Source organism: Myotis yumanensis, unplaced genomic scaffold, assembly GCF_028538775.1.
Source record: "Myotis yumanensis isolate MYYU_CA2020_CCGP unplaced genomic scaffold, mMyoYum1.0.hap1 SCAF_18, whole genome shotgun sequence".
NCBI classification, from domain to species: Eukaryota; Metazoa; Chordata; class Mammalia; order Chiroptera; family Vespertilionidae; genus Myotis; species Myotis yumanensis.
Genome location: NW_027223769.1, coordinates 22,984,008 through 23,001,026, shown reverse-complemented (window position 1 = coordinate 23,001,026; position 17,019 = coordinate 22,984,008). Strand labels below are relative to the sequence as shown.

Genomic DNA, 17,019 nt, shown 5'->3' with positions numbered 1-17,019 from the left:
ATTTCATTTTTTACCTTAGATTTCCAATCCACTTACTATATCTTGGTTTACAGTATAAGGAATGAATCCACTTTTAATGTTTTTCAGTTAGATATCCAATTTTAACAAGAATTTAAGTCTCTTATCCCCACTGATTTGAGATTTTCCCTTTACAAAACTAGATTTTTATATACATTTAGGTATTTTTGTAGATGTTCCAAATGTCATACATTTTAGATTTGAATGATTGCATCTTTGAGATACTGCTTACCTTGTTCTTCTACTCCTTTCTGTAAACTGTGTGAATTAGTTATTATATCTAGTCTTAAATAAATTCATGTTTTTTGTTTTGCAACAATACTTCTTAGTGGTGTGGATATTTCTGACTATAGCATATCAAGAGGCACATTAGTTCTGGAGATTTTAGCTTGGTCTCTATAAAAAGAATTCCATTAACCTTTCACCCTAATGACTTTAGAATCCACTGATGATCTTTACCTGAATACATTGTTTTATTAGGAGCCACAAAATGATCCCCGCCCCCCATCATTTCTGCCATTACTAGATAATTCTTCTATTTATTTATTTATAAATATATCTTAATTGATTTCAGAGAGGAAGGGACAGGGGGAGAGAGAGATAGAAACATCGAGAGAAACCAAGTTGGCGGCATAGGTTAACACTGGAGTTTGCTGCCTTGAACAACCCTTTCAAAAATACAACTAAAAGATGGAACGGACATCACCCAGAACCACAGGAAGGCTGGCTCAGTGGAAGTTCTACAACTAGGAGGAAAGAGAAAAGCATACCGAGACTCAGAGGAGGCGCAGTGCTGAAGTAAAATACTAAGGTGCGGAGTGCATGTGGAGAGGGCTGGCGGCTGAAGCGCGGTTGTCTGTTGAATCGGGAGGGAGCCTCAGACTCTGAGCTCCAGATCCCGGCGAGTCTCTAGGGACCCAGACTCAACCGGGAGAAGCAGGACTGTCTGGCTTCGGTCGGAACTCAAAGGCAGCTTTCTCTCCAAGGTTTGCAGCAGTTGCTGGGACTCTGAGAGGCAGAGCCCCTGGGGACGGGACTGAGAGCAGCCATAACTGCTCACTCCGCCTGCCCTGTAGATCCCCTGGGACCCGCCCTGCCCAAGCCCTGCACAGAGGCATTTGCCGGATAGCCTCAGGCAAAGGCTAGATTAGCACCTCCCTAGAGGACAGAAGTTCTCCCACTGCAGACACAGCTGATTCGCACAGCCAATTGGCCTGGAGGTCAATTCCTCCCAGTGATACCACACTTTTAAGGTCTTTCAAGAATTTTCTAGAAACTGCCGATAAACTTAATGAGATCTACAAGAAATCTAATGAGACCCTCGATGTTGTGATAAAGAACCAACTAGAAATTAAGCATACACTGACTGAAATAAAGAATATTATACAGACACCCAACAGCAGACCAGAGGAGCGCAAGAATCAAGTCAAAGATTTGGAATGCGAAGAAGCAAAAAACACCCAACCAGAAAAGCAAAATGAAAAAAGAATCTGAAAATACGAAGATAGTGTAAGGAGCCTCTGGGACAGCTTTAAGCGTACAACATCAGAATTATAGGGGTGCCAGAAGATGAGAGACAGCAAGATATTGAAAACCTATTTGAATAATGACAGAAAACTTCCCCTACCTGGTGAAAGAAATAGACTTACAGGTCCAGGAAGCGCAGAGAACCCCAAACAAAAGGAATCCAAAGAGGACCATACCAAGACACATCATAATTAAAATGCCAAGAGCAAAAGACAAAGAGAGAATCTTAAAAGCAGCAAGAGAAAGAGACTCAATTACCTACAAGGGAATACCCATACGACTGTCAGCTGATTTCTCAACAGAAACTTTGCAGGCCAGAAGGGAGTGGCAAGAAATATTCAAAGTGATGAATACCAAGATTACTTTATCCAGCAAAGCTATCATTCAGAAGTGAAGGTCAGATAAAGAGCTTCACAGATAAGGAAAAGCTAAAGGAGTTCATCATCACCAATCCAGTATTATATGAAATGCTGAAAGGTATCCTTTAAGAAGAGGAAGAAGAAGAAAAAGGTAAAGATACAAATTATGAACAACAAATATGCATCTATCAACAAGCGAATCTAAGAATCAAGTGAATAAATAATCTGATGTACAGAATGAACTGGTGATTATAACAGAATCAGGGACACAGAAAGGGAATGGACTTGGGGGGGGGGGAAAAGGGTGTGGGAGATGCGGGAAGAGACTAGACAAAAATCGTGCACCTATGGATGAGGACAGTGGGTGGAGAGTGAGGGGTGGGAACTGGGAGGAGGGGAGTTATGGGGGAAAAAAGAGGAACAAATGTAATAATCTGAACAATAAAGATTTAATTTTTTTTTAAAAAAAGAAAAATACATTTATTTTTTAATGTATACATGTACATTGATAGTCCGACAGAAAAAAAGAAAAAGAAACCAATGATGAGAGAGAATCATTGATCGGCTGCCTCCTGCACGACCCCTACTGGGGATCGAGCCCATAACCCTGGGCAATCAAACCTGGGACCTTTCAGTCTGCAGGTTTGCTCTATCCACTGAGCCAAACTAGCTAGAGTGGCAATTCTTCTATTTTAAAAGTCTTTCTTTTTGGCGTGGGTGGGAGGGATAAAATGACAGAGTTTTAAGGGCAGTGAAAATGCTCTGTATATTATGATGGTTGTCCAAACCCATAAAATGTATAACACCAAAAGTGAACCCTAAAGTAAACTATGGACTTCAGGTAATTATGATGTATATAACAAATGCATCATTCTGGTGAATGATGCTGATAATGGAGAGGCAGGCAATGCATGTTCAGAGATAGAGGGTATATGAGAAATCTCTGTATCTTGCTCTGTTTTGTTGTGAACCTTTCTTTTAAACTACTCTAAAAGAAAGTCTTTAAAAACACAACAATAAAACTTCCTTCATCAATTATTTGGTTTTACTGAATACAGTTCACACAAAGAAAGGTAGGATAAATGTTTACTCCTTTATTTTCCAGCTTTCAGACTAATGAGTTAGGGCTCTTATAATTTATTAAAATAAAATGACTGGGAGAATCGAAGATGGCGGCATAGGTAAACACCGGAGACTGCTGCCGCAAACAACCACTTCAAAAATACAACTAAAAGACGGAACGGACATCAACCAGAACCACAGGAAGGCTGGCTGAGGAGAGACTCTTCAACTAGAAGCAAAGACAACAGCATTAGGAGGCTCAGAGGAGGCGCAGTGTGGAAAATTTAAAGGTATGGGGGGGGGGGGGGGGGGTGCGCGCGCAAAGCGGGCTGGTGGCTGAGGGCGCAGTTTTAGTTTTCAATCAGGAGGGAGTCGCAGACTCTGAGCTCCAGATCCGGGCGAGTCTCTAGGGACCCCGACTCAAAAGGGAGAAGCGGGACTGTCTGGCTACGGTCCCTCCGAGGTTTGCAGCGGTTGCTGGGACAGAGAGGCAGAGCCCCTGGGGACGGACTGAGAACAGCCATAACTGCTCCCCCCGCCCCCCGCCCCACCCAAGCCCTGCGCAGAGCCATTTGCTGGATCGCCTCAGGCAAAGGCTAGATTAGCATCTCCCCAGAGGACAGAAGTTTTCCACACAGCTGATTCTCACAGCCAGTGGGTCTGGTGGTCAAATCCCTCTAGCATTAACTACAAAAATTAAGGCTTAACTAGAACAAGACTGCGCACAAAGACCACAAGGGGGTGCACCAAGAAAGCATAAAAGATGCGGAGACAAAAAAACATGACAGAAATGGAGGATATGGAGCTAAAAATCGCAATTTTGAGGGCTTGCAATAAACTTGAGCAGAGCCTCACGAAAACTAATGAGACCCTCGATGCTACGATAAAGAAACTAGAAATTAAGCATACATGGACTGAAATAAAGAATGTTATACCCAATAGCAGACCAGAGGAGTGCAAGAATCAAGCCAAAGAACTGAAATGCGAAGAAGCAAAAAACACCCAACCAGAAAAGCAAAATGAAAAAAGAATCCGAAAGTGTGAAGATAGTGTAAGGAGCCTCTGGGACAGCTTCAAGTGCACTAATATCAGAATTATAGGAGTGCCAGAAGATGAGAGACAGCAAGATATTGAAAACCTATTTGAAGAAATAATGGCAGAAAACTTCCCCCACCTGGTGAAAGAAATGGACTTGGAGGTCCTAGAAGCGCAGAGAACCCCAAACAAAAGGAATCCAAAGAGGACCATACCAAGACACATCATAATTAAAATGCCAAGAGCAAAAGACAAAGAGAGAATCTTAAAAGCAGCAAGAGAAAGAAAGTCAACTACCTACACGGGAATACCCATACGACTGTCAGCTGATTTCTCAACAGAAACTTTGCAGGCCAGAAGAGAGTGGCAAGAAATATTCAAAGTGATGAATACCAAGAACCTACAACCAAGATTACTTTATCCAGCAAAGCTATCATTCAGAAGTGAAGGTCAGATAAAGAGCTTCACAGATAAGGAAAAGCTAAAGGAGTTCATCACCACTAAACCAGTATTATACGAAATACTGAAAGGTATCCTTTAAGAAGAGGAAGAAGAAAAAGGTAAAGATACAAATTGTGAACAACAAACATGCATCTATCAACAAGTGAATCTAAGAATCAAGTGAATAAATAATCTGATGTACAGAATGAACTGGTGATTATAGTAGAATCAGGGACATAGAAAGGGAATGGACTGATTATTCTTGGGGAAAGGGGAATGGGAGATGCGGGAAGAGACTGGACAAAAATCGTGCACCTATGGATGAGGACAGTGGCTGGGGAGTGAGGGCGGAGGGTGGGGCGGGAACTGGAAGGAGGGGAGTTATGGGGGGGGGAAGAGGAACAAATGTAATCTGAACAATAAAGATTTAATTTAAAAAATAAAATAAAATAAAATGACTGATAAACGAGTTTGTTTTTATTGATTTTTTTTTTTTGAGAGAGAGAAACATCAATTTGTTGTTCCACTTATTTATACATTCATTGGTTGATTCTTGTATGTGTCCTGACCAGGGATGGAACTGCCAACCTTGGTATATTGGAACAACACTCCAACCAACTGAACTACCTACCTGTCCAGGGTAATAAATGAGGTTTTTAAAAAATACATAATTATGAATTTATATATTTTCATAGATATAATGCATTTCAACCTATTTAAACCCAAATTCACACTCATTATTCTTTCTGATGCTCAAACTGTCCTATTTTATTTTAGGTTACTAAGAACCCTTTCTAGGTTGTTCTTATGACATAACTCTATGAGACTTAGATTGTCTCCTTGCTTTCTAGCCTAATAAAATGCCCTAGACCAGTGGTTCTCAACCTGTGGGTCACGACCCCTTTGAGGGTCGAACGACCCTTTCACAGGAGTTGCCTAAGATCATCGGAAAACACACATATAATTACATATTGTTTTTGTGATTAATCACTATGCTTAATTAAGTTCAATTTGTAACAATGAAGTTGGGGATCACCACAACACGAGGAACTATATTAAAGGGTCTCGGCATTAGGAAGGTTGAAAACCACTGCCCTAGACTCATATTTGAGATTCCTATCCCAGACCTAGAAAGCCATTTCTCCAAAAGGCCCTGGGTCCATTTAGTGGGAAAAGCCCACAATCTGGGGTATCAGAGGGTTTTAAATGTAAGCAAGATCTATGTTTTTGGGGTCTCTGCCCACCAGTTGCTAAACAAAGTTCCACTTGCACAATACATAACATTATACTAGGACTTAAAAAGTAGAAGACTTGCCGAACCGGTTTGGCTCAGTGGATAGAGCGTCGGCCTGCGGACTCAAGAGTCCCAGGTTCGATTCCGGTCAAGGGCATGTACCTTGGTTGCGGGCACATCCCCAGTAGGGGGCGTGCAGGAGGCAGCTGATCGATCTCTCTCATTGATGTTTCTAACTCTCTGTCCCTCTTCCTTCTTCTCTGTAAAAAATCAATAAAATATATTTAAAAAAAAAAAAAAAGTAGAAGACTAGATAGGGTGCTAAATTTACAAAGCTTTTCTTTAAAAACAAACAAACAAACAAACAAACAAACATCTACTTCCTTCTCAGATGTCTAAGGAAATGAAAGGGAATATAAAATGTGATTACAAAATAAATGATTCACTGGGTCACAAATCATATTAAATTGCAAGTCAGATCAAATCCTCTCTATATAATTATGGCCAGTGAAAGCTGCACTATAAAGCAGAAATCTACAGCATTTGCGGGGAAAAAGAAAAAGTATCAAAACACGTATCCAGAGACTCTAGCCTTTTGAAGTCTGAGCATTTTTTGTTAATCCTCACCAGAGGGTATTTTTTCCATTGATTTTTAGAGTGTGTGGAAAGGAAGGAGGGGGAGAGACAGAGAGAAACACCAATCGGTTGCCTCCCACAGGTGCCCTGATCAGAGCCAGGGGTGCAAACTGCAAACCAGGTATGTGCCCTTAACTGGGAATTGAACTGAAGACCCTTCGGTACACGGGCCAATGCTCTAACCACTTAGCCACACCAACCCGGGCTGGAGTCTAAGCTTTCTATATATTAGCCTTGTGAATCCAAACCAGGATAAACACTCACCTTCCAAAATGGCAGCTTCAGGTTCTGCCTGCACAACCACCTCTTCATACTCTATGGAACTTTCATTGTCAGAATCAGAACTACTTGGTACCTGCAAGTCTTCAGATACAGGATTGCTAGCCCCTGAATCATGAGAAGTAGTTGGCAAAGAAGGTTGGCTCCTGCTCACTTGAAAGTAAGCATCCAATGGTGGTGCTCTGGACCTATTTACAAAGAAAGGCAATAGAATGTACAATAGACCACCATCATAAAAATAACCCAATGTAATTTGGAGGTAAATCCTAGTCATTTGAACCCATCTCCAGGCCCTTAAATGCTGCCTTTGAACAAAATAGCAGAATTAGGCAGATGATGGCTGGTCTGTATACTTTCTTCCACTTAATTATATTAGCCCACACTGGAGCCTAACTCTTCTACTAAAAGCTAATTCTACTTTACTGGCCTCTTTGGCCATGTGTTAATACCTTTTAAAGGATATGACTCAGCAATCTGTCTGTCAATATTAGGGGGTTGGGAAGAGAAAATGGGTGTGAAGAAAAAGGGCCCTGTTGGTCAAATATGGTCTCATGGATTCTGCTGCTACAGTTAGGCAGATCAGGTCTTTTGGGATACAGAATGAAGTCTGGCTTCAGTCATCATTGTTTCAGCTCTTAGACACTAGAGGCCCAGTGCACGAAATCTGTGCACTGGGGGGGGGGGGGGGGGGGGCGCGCGGGGCATGGTGGAAGTTCCTCAGCCTGGCCGGTGCCCTCTCGCAGTCCGGGAGCCCTCAAGGGACATGGAGTCAGGCTTCTGGCTGAGCGGTACTCCACCTATGGGACCATCAGGGGGCAGCTCCTGCCTTGAGCATCTGCCCTCTTGTGGTCAGTGCGTGTCTTAGCAACCAATCATTCTGCCAAAGGGCTGAAACCAGCTCTCTGACATCCCCCAAGGGGTCCTGGATTGCAAGAGGGCCCAGGCCAGGCTGAGGGACCCCACTGGTGTACAATGGGGACCAGGGAGGGATGCGGGAGGTTGGCCAGCTGGGGAAGGACCGCAGGAGGGCTCCAGGGCATGTCTGGCCCACCTCGCTCAGTCCCGATTGGCCAAACCCCAGCAGCAAGCTCACCTACTGGTCCACTGTGCCCCCTGGTGGTCAGTGTATGTCATAGTGAGTGGTTGAGCAGCCTTAGCATATTACGCTTTGATTGGTTGAATGGACAACCGGATGACTGGACACTTAGCATATTAGGCTTTTATTATATAGGACTGGAGGTCCGGTGCACAAAATTCGTGCAGTGTGTGTGTGTGTGTGTGTGTGTGTGTGTGTGTGTAGCTGTTACCTGAGCCCAGCCTGCACCCTCTCCAAACCGGGACCCCTCAGGGGATGTCTGCCAGTTTAGGCCCGATCACACCCCTCTCACAATCCGGGACTGCTGGCTCCTAACTGCTCACCTGCCTGCCTGCCTGATTTCCCCTTACTGCCCCATCAGCCTAATCACCTCTAACCGCCTCTGCCTGCTGGCCTGGTTGCCCCTAACTGCTCCCCCCAGCCCCCGCCAGCCTGGTCGCCCCACGCAGCCTGCTGTTCAGTTGTCCCTCACTAACCCTCCTGCCAGCCTGGTTGCCCCTGCAACCAGCTGTTCAGTTGTCTGGTTGTCCCTCACTAACCCCCTCGCCGGCCCGTTCGCCCCACGCAGCCTGCTGTTCAGTTGTCCGTCTGGTTATTTCGGTCGTGACGGCCCCTGGCTTTTTATACATTAGGATTATTTTTCTTCTCAAGCTTAATATCTGGTTAAGGTTAAAAACACAACATATCAAAAAAGAACTCAAGATAAGGAGAGTTTGGGAGCAGATTTAACATTCCAATTCATTCTGGCTGGCTGAGTTTTAACTGTAACCACTTTTATAGGTTTTCCTTATTTCCAAGGTGGCAAGCCATACTCCACCCCATTAATAATGACATTTGATATTAAAAACCTAAAAAATGTTCTGAACTTTAGAACATACTACCAAGCTAATAATCACAAAGTATTAGTGAAAGGTGACCTACTTTAAGTTTTAATAACTGATTTTATATTATTACCCAGAAACATTATTGGAGATTGCTCATACGGAAAACTTTTGATTTCTCATAGGATTGCTAAAATTTATGACTAACTAGGGCCTTCTATTAAAAAAATGGATGATTAAATGAAACAAAATACACATTTGGTATCCCATTCCATAGATAGAAGATTCACCCTTATAAGAAATGTGAATAAATTAAAATGAGTAGTAGCAATTGTGAAGCCTTTGATTCACAATTTGAGAACCAGTGATTTTTAGCATAACCACAAGATTCTAAAATGAACTGTGTACCTATAAACAGTCATTTTCTTTTCTCCTTCCCCTGCAGTCTGTGGCACCACTAATTAACTTTGTTTCTATGGATTTGCTTATTCTGTATTTTCTTGAATAGGACCATATAATATGTGGCCTCTTGGGTCTGGCTTTTTTCACAACTTGATGATAAATACAAGGAGTATATCATCTGCAAATAGCTATAGTATTATTTATTTAAAAATATATTTTTTAAAAAATATATTTTATTGATTTTTTACAGAGAGGAAGGGAGAGAGATAGAGAGTTAGAAACATCGATCAGAGAGAAACATCGATCAGCTGCCTCCTGCACATCTCCTACTGGGGATGTGCCCACAACCCAGGTTCATGCCCTTGACCGGAATCGAACCTGGGACCTTTCAGTCCGCAAGCCGACGCTCTATCCACTGAGCCAAACCGGTTTCGGCTTTTTCTTATTTTTATTGATTTCAGAGAGGAAGGGTGAGGGAGAGAGAGAAACATCAATGATGAGAGAGAAACATTGATTGGCTGCCTCTTGCACATCCCCTACTGGGGATTGATCCCGCAACCCAGGCATGTGCCCTTGACCACAATCGAATCCGGGTCCCTTCAGTCCACAGGCTGATGGTCTATCCACTGAGCCAAACCAGCCAGGGCATTTCTTTCTAATACAAATGCCTTGTTTCTCTAATCTAGTGTGTGTGTGTGTGTGTGTGTGTGTGTCTCTCAGCCTAACCTGGAACCTTCAGTACAATAGTTAATCAAAGTGGCAAAAAAGTTTTAATGCACATTTATCTGGCTCCAGAATCCATGTTCTTTACACTGAACTACACAGTCCTTGGCCTTTTAGGTTTATTCCACTTTATGGAGACAAACATGTGACTGTCAGTCAAATAGTTTGATTAATATCTTTCAGCATCTAAATTCTGTAACCTGAGCACAGATTCTACATATGTTGGCAATTTTCTAATTATTGTTTGACCTGTGTGTGTAAATATCTTCTAGGAGAATCATGCTGAACATGCCAACTAGATAATTCTCTGTAGAGTTGCTATTTCTCTCTGTAAACTGGTACCTGGTTTATAAGTGTCATTCTGTGAGGTGGTTAACACAAGTGTCCCCAACCAAGAGCAATCACTCAACTGAGTGCATGAACAACCAAGGCTGAAGAATACTGTGAGAGGCCTCTTGGTGAGCCAGTCCCTGGGGACACCACTCTCAAGTCTCAACCCATTTACTCACTTCAGCAGAGGCCCCAAACTGCACTACAAGGTACTGTCACCTATCACACAACTGTGTGAAGTCTTATTTTTGCCTTCATAATCTGAAGGAATGACACCTTAAAATAACAGAGTTGGATGCATTTGTAACTCTTCTTTAATACAGAACTAGACACCCACCATCTTTGATGGGTCACATCCAGAAGTGACCAGGCCCTACAGACTAGAACCACATTAATAGCAGGCCCTGCTTCAGTAATCAGCAGGATCCATGGAAAAGGATGCTGAATCCTGAAGGCACAATCCCAATTCCAGAGTTACCTCAGACAAATCACAAATTATCCCATCAGCTTCCTCATTTGTAAGAATAGATGGCCTAGCCACTATTTTTTAGTACCATCTCACTATTCTCATAGTGTTAAGACAAAAGGATTGAGCTCCCTCCATGTCTATGTAGAAAATGAGTCCAATCCAGGTTCATTACCAGCTCTACTTCTGTGTGGTAGCTATGAGACCTTGAACAAAAATTCTTGGACTCCATAAAATGAATTCGACCTCTTTCAACATGAAAATATTTAAAAGACCAAATATGAAATAAAGTCTTTCAAATAAAGCAGGGGGACTTTAAAAACAGGTAAGACATAAACAATTGTTATTCTTTATAATAATCCTGTCAAGACTTGACAGCTTAGCCCTTCAAGAGGTAAATTCAAACCAAAAACTATGAAAAAAATTTTTCAACTCTTCAACATAGTCTCAGGTGAGGACTGGAATGCTTCCCACTCCATCAGATAAGCTCTTAATTCACATTCTCCTTTTCACAAGGATTCTCTAAATCTAGCCTTCACCACTATGTAGAGTGCCAATAAACAATGGATATTGGGTGAGTGGAGTAAACATGCAAATTAAGAAATACACACACACACACACATATTTATATACAAGATGCAAATAATCTAAAGAAAAAACAGCCTCTACAGAAGTCATTGCCAATAAACTACCATCAGTTTTCAAAGCATTTGAGTATAACTTATCCCTTGACTGGCTCAGTTGGTTAAACACTGTCCTGTGCACTAAAAGGTTGCTGGTTCAATCCCCGGCCAGGACACATAAAGGGCTTGCAGGTTCCATCTCCAGTTGGGGCACATTGGAAAGGCAACTGACACATGTTTCTTTCTCTCACCCCCATCCCCTTTCCTCTCTCTAATCATGTCCTCAGCTAAGGATAAAAAAAAGAGAGAGAAAAAAAATTAAGTATAACATACCCCCTCAATTACTTTGTTAGGTAAATAAAGCAAACACTTTTAGTTTCATCTGACCTGTGAGAAAATAGGGATTCAGAAAAGTTACCTGACTTGCCAAAAGTCACAATGCCTATCTTATCTTAAGCAGTATTGGGGTTATGGCCAGAGCCCAAGTTCAAAATTCCCAATCTGGTACTAATCCCATAGTCCACACATTATTATTTACCTGGCACTGTCCGTCCTCTGAGACCCTCCGGTTCTCGCTCTGCGTGAAGCAGTCCCTCTCCTCCTCCTGGCTCTTACTGGCCCCACATTGTAGTCTGAAGGGGGTCTCAGGAATTCTAGCATGCCATGAAGTCTCTGTAGCCCATTAATGAAGCTGCTCACTGAGTGCAATGAAGCCACTCGGATGGTGGGGTTAGCATCAGATTCCTGCCTATGCTCCTCTGAAGTTCCTGGATTGATGTTCTCCACATTCTCTTCTCCCACTTCCTCTGTCAGGTCAATGGGCACCTGTGGAGCAGGCTGCAGCAGGTGTGGTTCCCCTTGGCTGCTGACCACTTCAGCAGGAGCAGGCTGCAGCAGATGCGGTCCCTCTTGGCTGCTGACCACTTCAGCAGGAGCAGGCTGCAGCAGATGTGGTCCCTCTTGGCTGCTGACCCCTTCAGCAGGAGCAGGCTGAAGTAAGGGTGGTCCCTGTAGGCTGCTGACAAGTTCAGCTGGAGCAAGTTGTCCTAGAGCATTATGATCTAACTGCATCTGAACATCATATTCCATTGCTTCTTGAGCCATCACTGAGGAAGCAGCATTTGTAAAAGGTATTAGTAAAAATAGATAAAACATGTCATATAGTTGATATAATCATATCTAGTTTTGCAGAATTCTATTTAAGATCATTCCTGGCAAAACTGAGAAGATTTTAGTTAAGTCAGAGGAGTTTTGGTAATCATCCACTTTTTCCCCCCATAACAAGCACAACCAGTTGTCCAGGTCATCCTTTGAAAACATGAAGTCATGTGACCATAGTACGATCTTCTTAAATAGAAATAAGGGGATTGAACTATCGAGTCTGAAAGTAATATCCCAGACCTCTTGCGGTTCTTTGTCATGACCTGAATATGGACATTTACCAAATTAATTCAATTACTAAGTAGAAATTACTTAATTTCTCCAAAAAGGTTAAGCAACCTTTATTTACTCCATCCTTTTCATTGTTTCCCATCTCTAATTCCATTTAACAAATATTTATTAAGCATTGTTACGTAGACACCCCACAGACAAGACGCTGTATAACAAGAGTTTACATTCTAGAAAATGGGAGAGTAAATGTGAAAATTAGACATTGTGATATTTGGTTTTGAGAGTCGGAGGCAAAAAGCATAATTTCAGACACAATAGTAAGAGAAAGCCTCTCAGAAAGAATAAAACTGAGCTGAGGAGTAAAGGATTAAACGAAGTTGGCCATATAAGAGCCAAGGAAGTATCAGAAGGAAATCAGTACACAGGTCCCTGGCAAGCATGGATTTAGTGCATTTGAGAAACCAAGCAGACAAGTGTAACGAGTACAGTAAGGAAGAGCAGACAACATGGGATGAACTTGATGGGGCAGGACACTATCGCTGAAGGTCTTGTTAGAGAGCTTCTTCTTGTGTTAGGAATGGGCTTTAGGGAAGCAAGATTGCAAACCAGGTGACTAGTTTATAAGCTACTATGGGAGTGCAAACAAATGGTTACAAAGGCTTGGACAAGAGTGGCAGCAATGGAGATGGAAAAGAGTGGACAGCTTTGCCCTGCCAGTATGGTTGAGCGTCAACCCATGCACCAAGAGGTTGAAGATTCCATTCTCAGTCAGGGCACATGCCCAGGTTTTGGGCTCACCCCCCCCCCCCCCCCCCCCCGCCCCAGTAGGGATAATGCAGGAGGCAAGGATCGATGCTTTTCTCTCTCTCTAAAAAAAATACTAACCAGTTTGCTTAGTGGTTAGAGCATCAGTCCCAGGAGTCAGTCCTAGGACTGAAGGATTTCTGGTGGCTCTGGTCAGGGTGTGTGTGGGAGGCAACTAATGTATCTCTTTCACATCAATGTTTCTATCTCTCCCCTTCCCTTCCACTCTCTAAAAAGTCAATGGAAAAAAATATCCTTGGGTGAAGACTGACAAAATAGTAGATAGCTTTGAGAATCCTCAGAAGAGACATGGGAGAGATTAAATGATCTAAGAAGGAAGAGAGACAGAAGAAAAGCAGGCCAAGGACTAAAACTATAGACACTAACATGAAAAGGATAAGAGTTATAGAAAGAGAACCCCAAAACAAAAATATAAAGGAGGAGGAAACCATGAATAGCATTTCTTGAAAGAATGTTTCAGGGAGATAATGCTCCAGTGTGTCCACTGCTACTAAGGGGAAAAGACGGTCATTAGATTTAGCAATGTGGAACTGACAGATAACTTAGAAAAGTGCAGTTCCCCCAAAGTGATGGGGTAGGGCTGAAAGATGAAACTCAAGAGAGGGGATTATGTGCCTTAAGAAGCAAGCTGATTCCACACTATGCTGTGGGAAAACGGGAGGTTTAAGCCAGAAAGGCTTAAATCAGCATGAGAGGCAGATGAGTGTAGCCACTATGGAAAACAGTATGGAGGCTCCTCAAAAAAATTTAAAAAAGGAACTGCCTTATAACCCAGGGATTCCACTTACGGGTATATATAGGAAAAACCTCCCACAACACTAGTTCTAAAGAATATGTACACCCCTATGTTGTGTTGGCCATTGTCATTTTTTTTTTTTTTTAACTTGACAATCTAGCCCAGCCGGCATGGCTCAGTGGTTAAGCATCGACCTATGAACCAGGAGATCATGGTTCGATTCCCCAGTGTGGGGTGTGCAGGAGGCAGCCGATCAATGATCCTCTCTTATTATTGGTGTTTCTATCTCTCTCCCTTCCTCTCTGAAATCAATAAAAATATATTTAGAAAAAATAAATTTGACAATCTAAGGGGAAAAAAGGCCAGTGCCCCTGACTAAATAGTCAGGTATTGCATCCTTTAAAAATCCTTGACACACACACACACACCAGCTGAAAACCTCTGGCCTAGAGCAAAAGCCCGTCCTACTACCACCCCAAGCCTTAAGCAACCTTGACCTTGACTGATTTCCTATTTATTTGTGCCATCAGAGTTGGGAGTTTAAAATGTTAACCTCCCACTAGTCATCTTACCAAGCTTTGTAACTCAGATTTCAATCCGTGTCCACAACTAGCAGGGACGAGATGGCCCCCAATTAACAAAATAAGAAGAGGCGCCAGGGAGTCAGGCCAGCAGGCCGACCTTGGCTTAGATCCTTGCTCCGACACCTACTCTACCGGTGGGGCCTTAGGCGGGTTTCCCCTCACTAGTTCGCCTGTAAAAGAATAATAAAAGCATGTACGCCGCAGTGTTGCAGTGAGGTTAAGCTAAATTAAACTAAAAATCAGGTTCTTCGGTCACCTCGGAAGTGACGCAACTAACCGGTGCTCAAACGGAGAACAATTATTTGCAACCGAAGTTTCAGGCTCGGCTCCCGGGAGACGGGCTGGGGAGACTCCGACCTGCAGCGAACTCGCCTCCGAACTCGGTAACTTCCGGAACCGCTCGAACTTCCTGTCTTCCCCGCCCCCACCCCGACCGAGGGCCTCACAGAAACCCCGCAACAGCCGGGATTCCGGCGCCTCGGCCCTGACGGTTGGGGCCGCGGAGAGCAGCCGAACCTTCTCAGTGCGCGGGGTTCCACTGGGGCGCCCCTACGTTCCGCATCCAGAGACCAAGCTCGGAAGTCATCCCGGAGACAGAAGCGCAAGGCCCGGGGAAAGGTAAGAGCCCTCCTCACCTGCAGCCGGAAAGACGCGGTCGGGCTCGCGAGGCCGCCGCAGTCCGTTTCTTCCGCAGAACTCACGTCTCCCGATTCCAACCTCCCCGCCTCAGCCGCTCAAGCTGCCCGCCTAAATCGCGGGCGCGGCTTGCTCCTATTGGGCAGCAGTCCCGGCCGTCGACCAATACCCTCTCTTCTTCTTCCTTTGGTCGCCGCTGGCTAAAAGAGCGGCGCTCTCATTGGCTGGTCCTTCGCCAACGGACTAGGCGGGACCGCGCGCGAGGAGACCTCGTCCCATTGGCTAAAAGCTACGGCCCGTCCCCTCGCGTTCAGCCCCCAAACGGGCCGGAGGAAGGCTTGTGCCGCTATTGAACTTTCTGGCGGAAGAAAAGTTGTAGGAAAGGAGGTTCTCGGTACATTTTGAGGAGAAGATGACAATATTAAAACTGTGGCTCCTGCTGCTTCTCCCTGTTTAGTAAAGGAGCTGTCTTTATCCAAAGACTGGTAACTAATAACAATAATTTCAAAATGTTCCCCTACCCCCCATCCCGTTCGTATATATTCTCTCTTGGGTTTGGAGAGCGCATGCGAATTTGCTTACCTGATCTCTAAAATCCCAAATCACTGCAGTAAATTGCCTGCTACTCAACTATTGTCACATCACTTAAACAGCTAATATTTTTCAAACATCTCCCTGAAAGATGAAATCTCGCTAAAATCTACACCTGGGCACAGACTGCACATTGCCAGAATTTTATTTACTCCGCTGCCAATTTTCAGTGGAATTGGTAGCAGATGAGAGCATAAGTAATTGAAAATCTTGGCCAATACAAATAATTACAATATTTTTCTCCTGCAAAACCAGCATTAGCATTTTTTTACTTTTCCCCCTTTTCTTGCTATAGCTTTTAGCCTGGCTACTCCAGGAGAAAGGATTTTTCTTTCGCAAACACATTAAGTTACAGAGTAGAGTGTAAGACATTTTGAGTCATTCTCACTGTTAATGTAAGTTGCTTGTTCAATGTAAAACAATTAGAACATTTTTAAAAAATATATATTTTATTGATTTTTTACAGAGAGGAAGGGAGAGAGAGAGATAGAAACATCGATGAGATAGAAACATCTATCAGCTGCCTCCTGCACATCTCCCACTGGGGATGTGCCCGCAACCCAGGTACATGCCCTTGACCGGAATCGAACCTGGGACCCTTCAGTCCACAGGCCGACTCGCTATCCACTGAGCCAAACCGGTTTCGGCAGAACATTTTTTAATTAGAAAATTATAGAGGCAAAAAATGGAAAACTCTATCCAGAGAAGTCATCATAAAATTTGTTTAAAATCTTCATCTGGTTAAATTTAGAAAGAGATGGGATTCTGTTTTAATCTTAAAATATATCTGAGTGACTTCCCATGTTAATGGATACATAGGCACATTGTCAAATACTGAACATTCTTTGAAACGATTTTAAATGAAAAAATGAATAGGTAATATAGCGCATGGCTAAAGAAATGTGTACAACACTAACGGCTGCTTAGTGAAAACTCTACAGAATGTTACTAGATGGTTCCGAAAGCATATTCATTCATGTCCACCTAATGGCCATGTTCAGAGGAAGAGAACAAACAAAGCCAGAAATATATAGTCTTGTCTCCAATTTTCAAAGGTTACATATAGTTAGAAAGAAATGTGTTGGCTGTGTTCCCTTTAGGAGTGAAATTCCAAGCTTTATGGGTGAAAAATACCAACCTTTCTATTGGCTGGTGGAACTTAAGAAGATTCATTGGATGTGAATCACGAGAAGGAATGTATCT

At 43.1% G+C, this 17,019-nt stretch overlaps 1 protein-coding gene across 4 annotated transcripts in view; it reads right to left on the bottom strand.

The window, feature by feature from the left end:
- The window catches only part of RFWD3 (ring finger and WD repeat domain 3), a 36,906-nt gene extending 21,613 nt beyond the window's left edge, over positions 1–15,293 (bottom strand). For 2 of the 4 annotated variants that reach the window (XM_070397752.1, XM_070397755.1), the window contains exons 1-3: positions 15,225–15,293; positions 11,591–12,158; positions 6,577–6,779 (exon numbers count right to left, since the gene is read on the bottom strand). In XM_070397752.1, the coding sequence (XP_070253853.1) occupies positions 6,577–6,779; positions 11,591–12,156 (769 nt within the window). In that variant the 5' untranslated portion in view covers positions 12,157–12,158; positions 15,225–15,293. The other 2 variants (XM_070397753.1, XM_070397754.1) reach the window with 2 other exon arrangements.
- Positions 15,294–17,019: the final 1,726 nt, after the last annotated feature.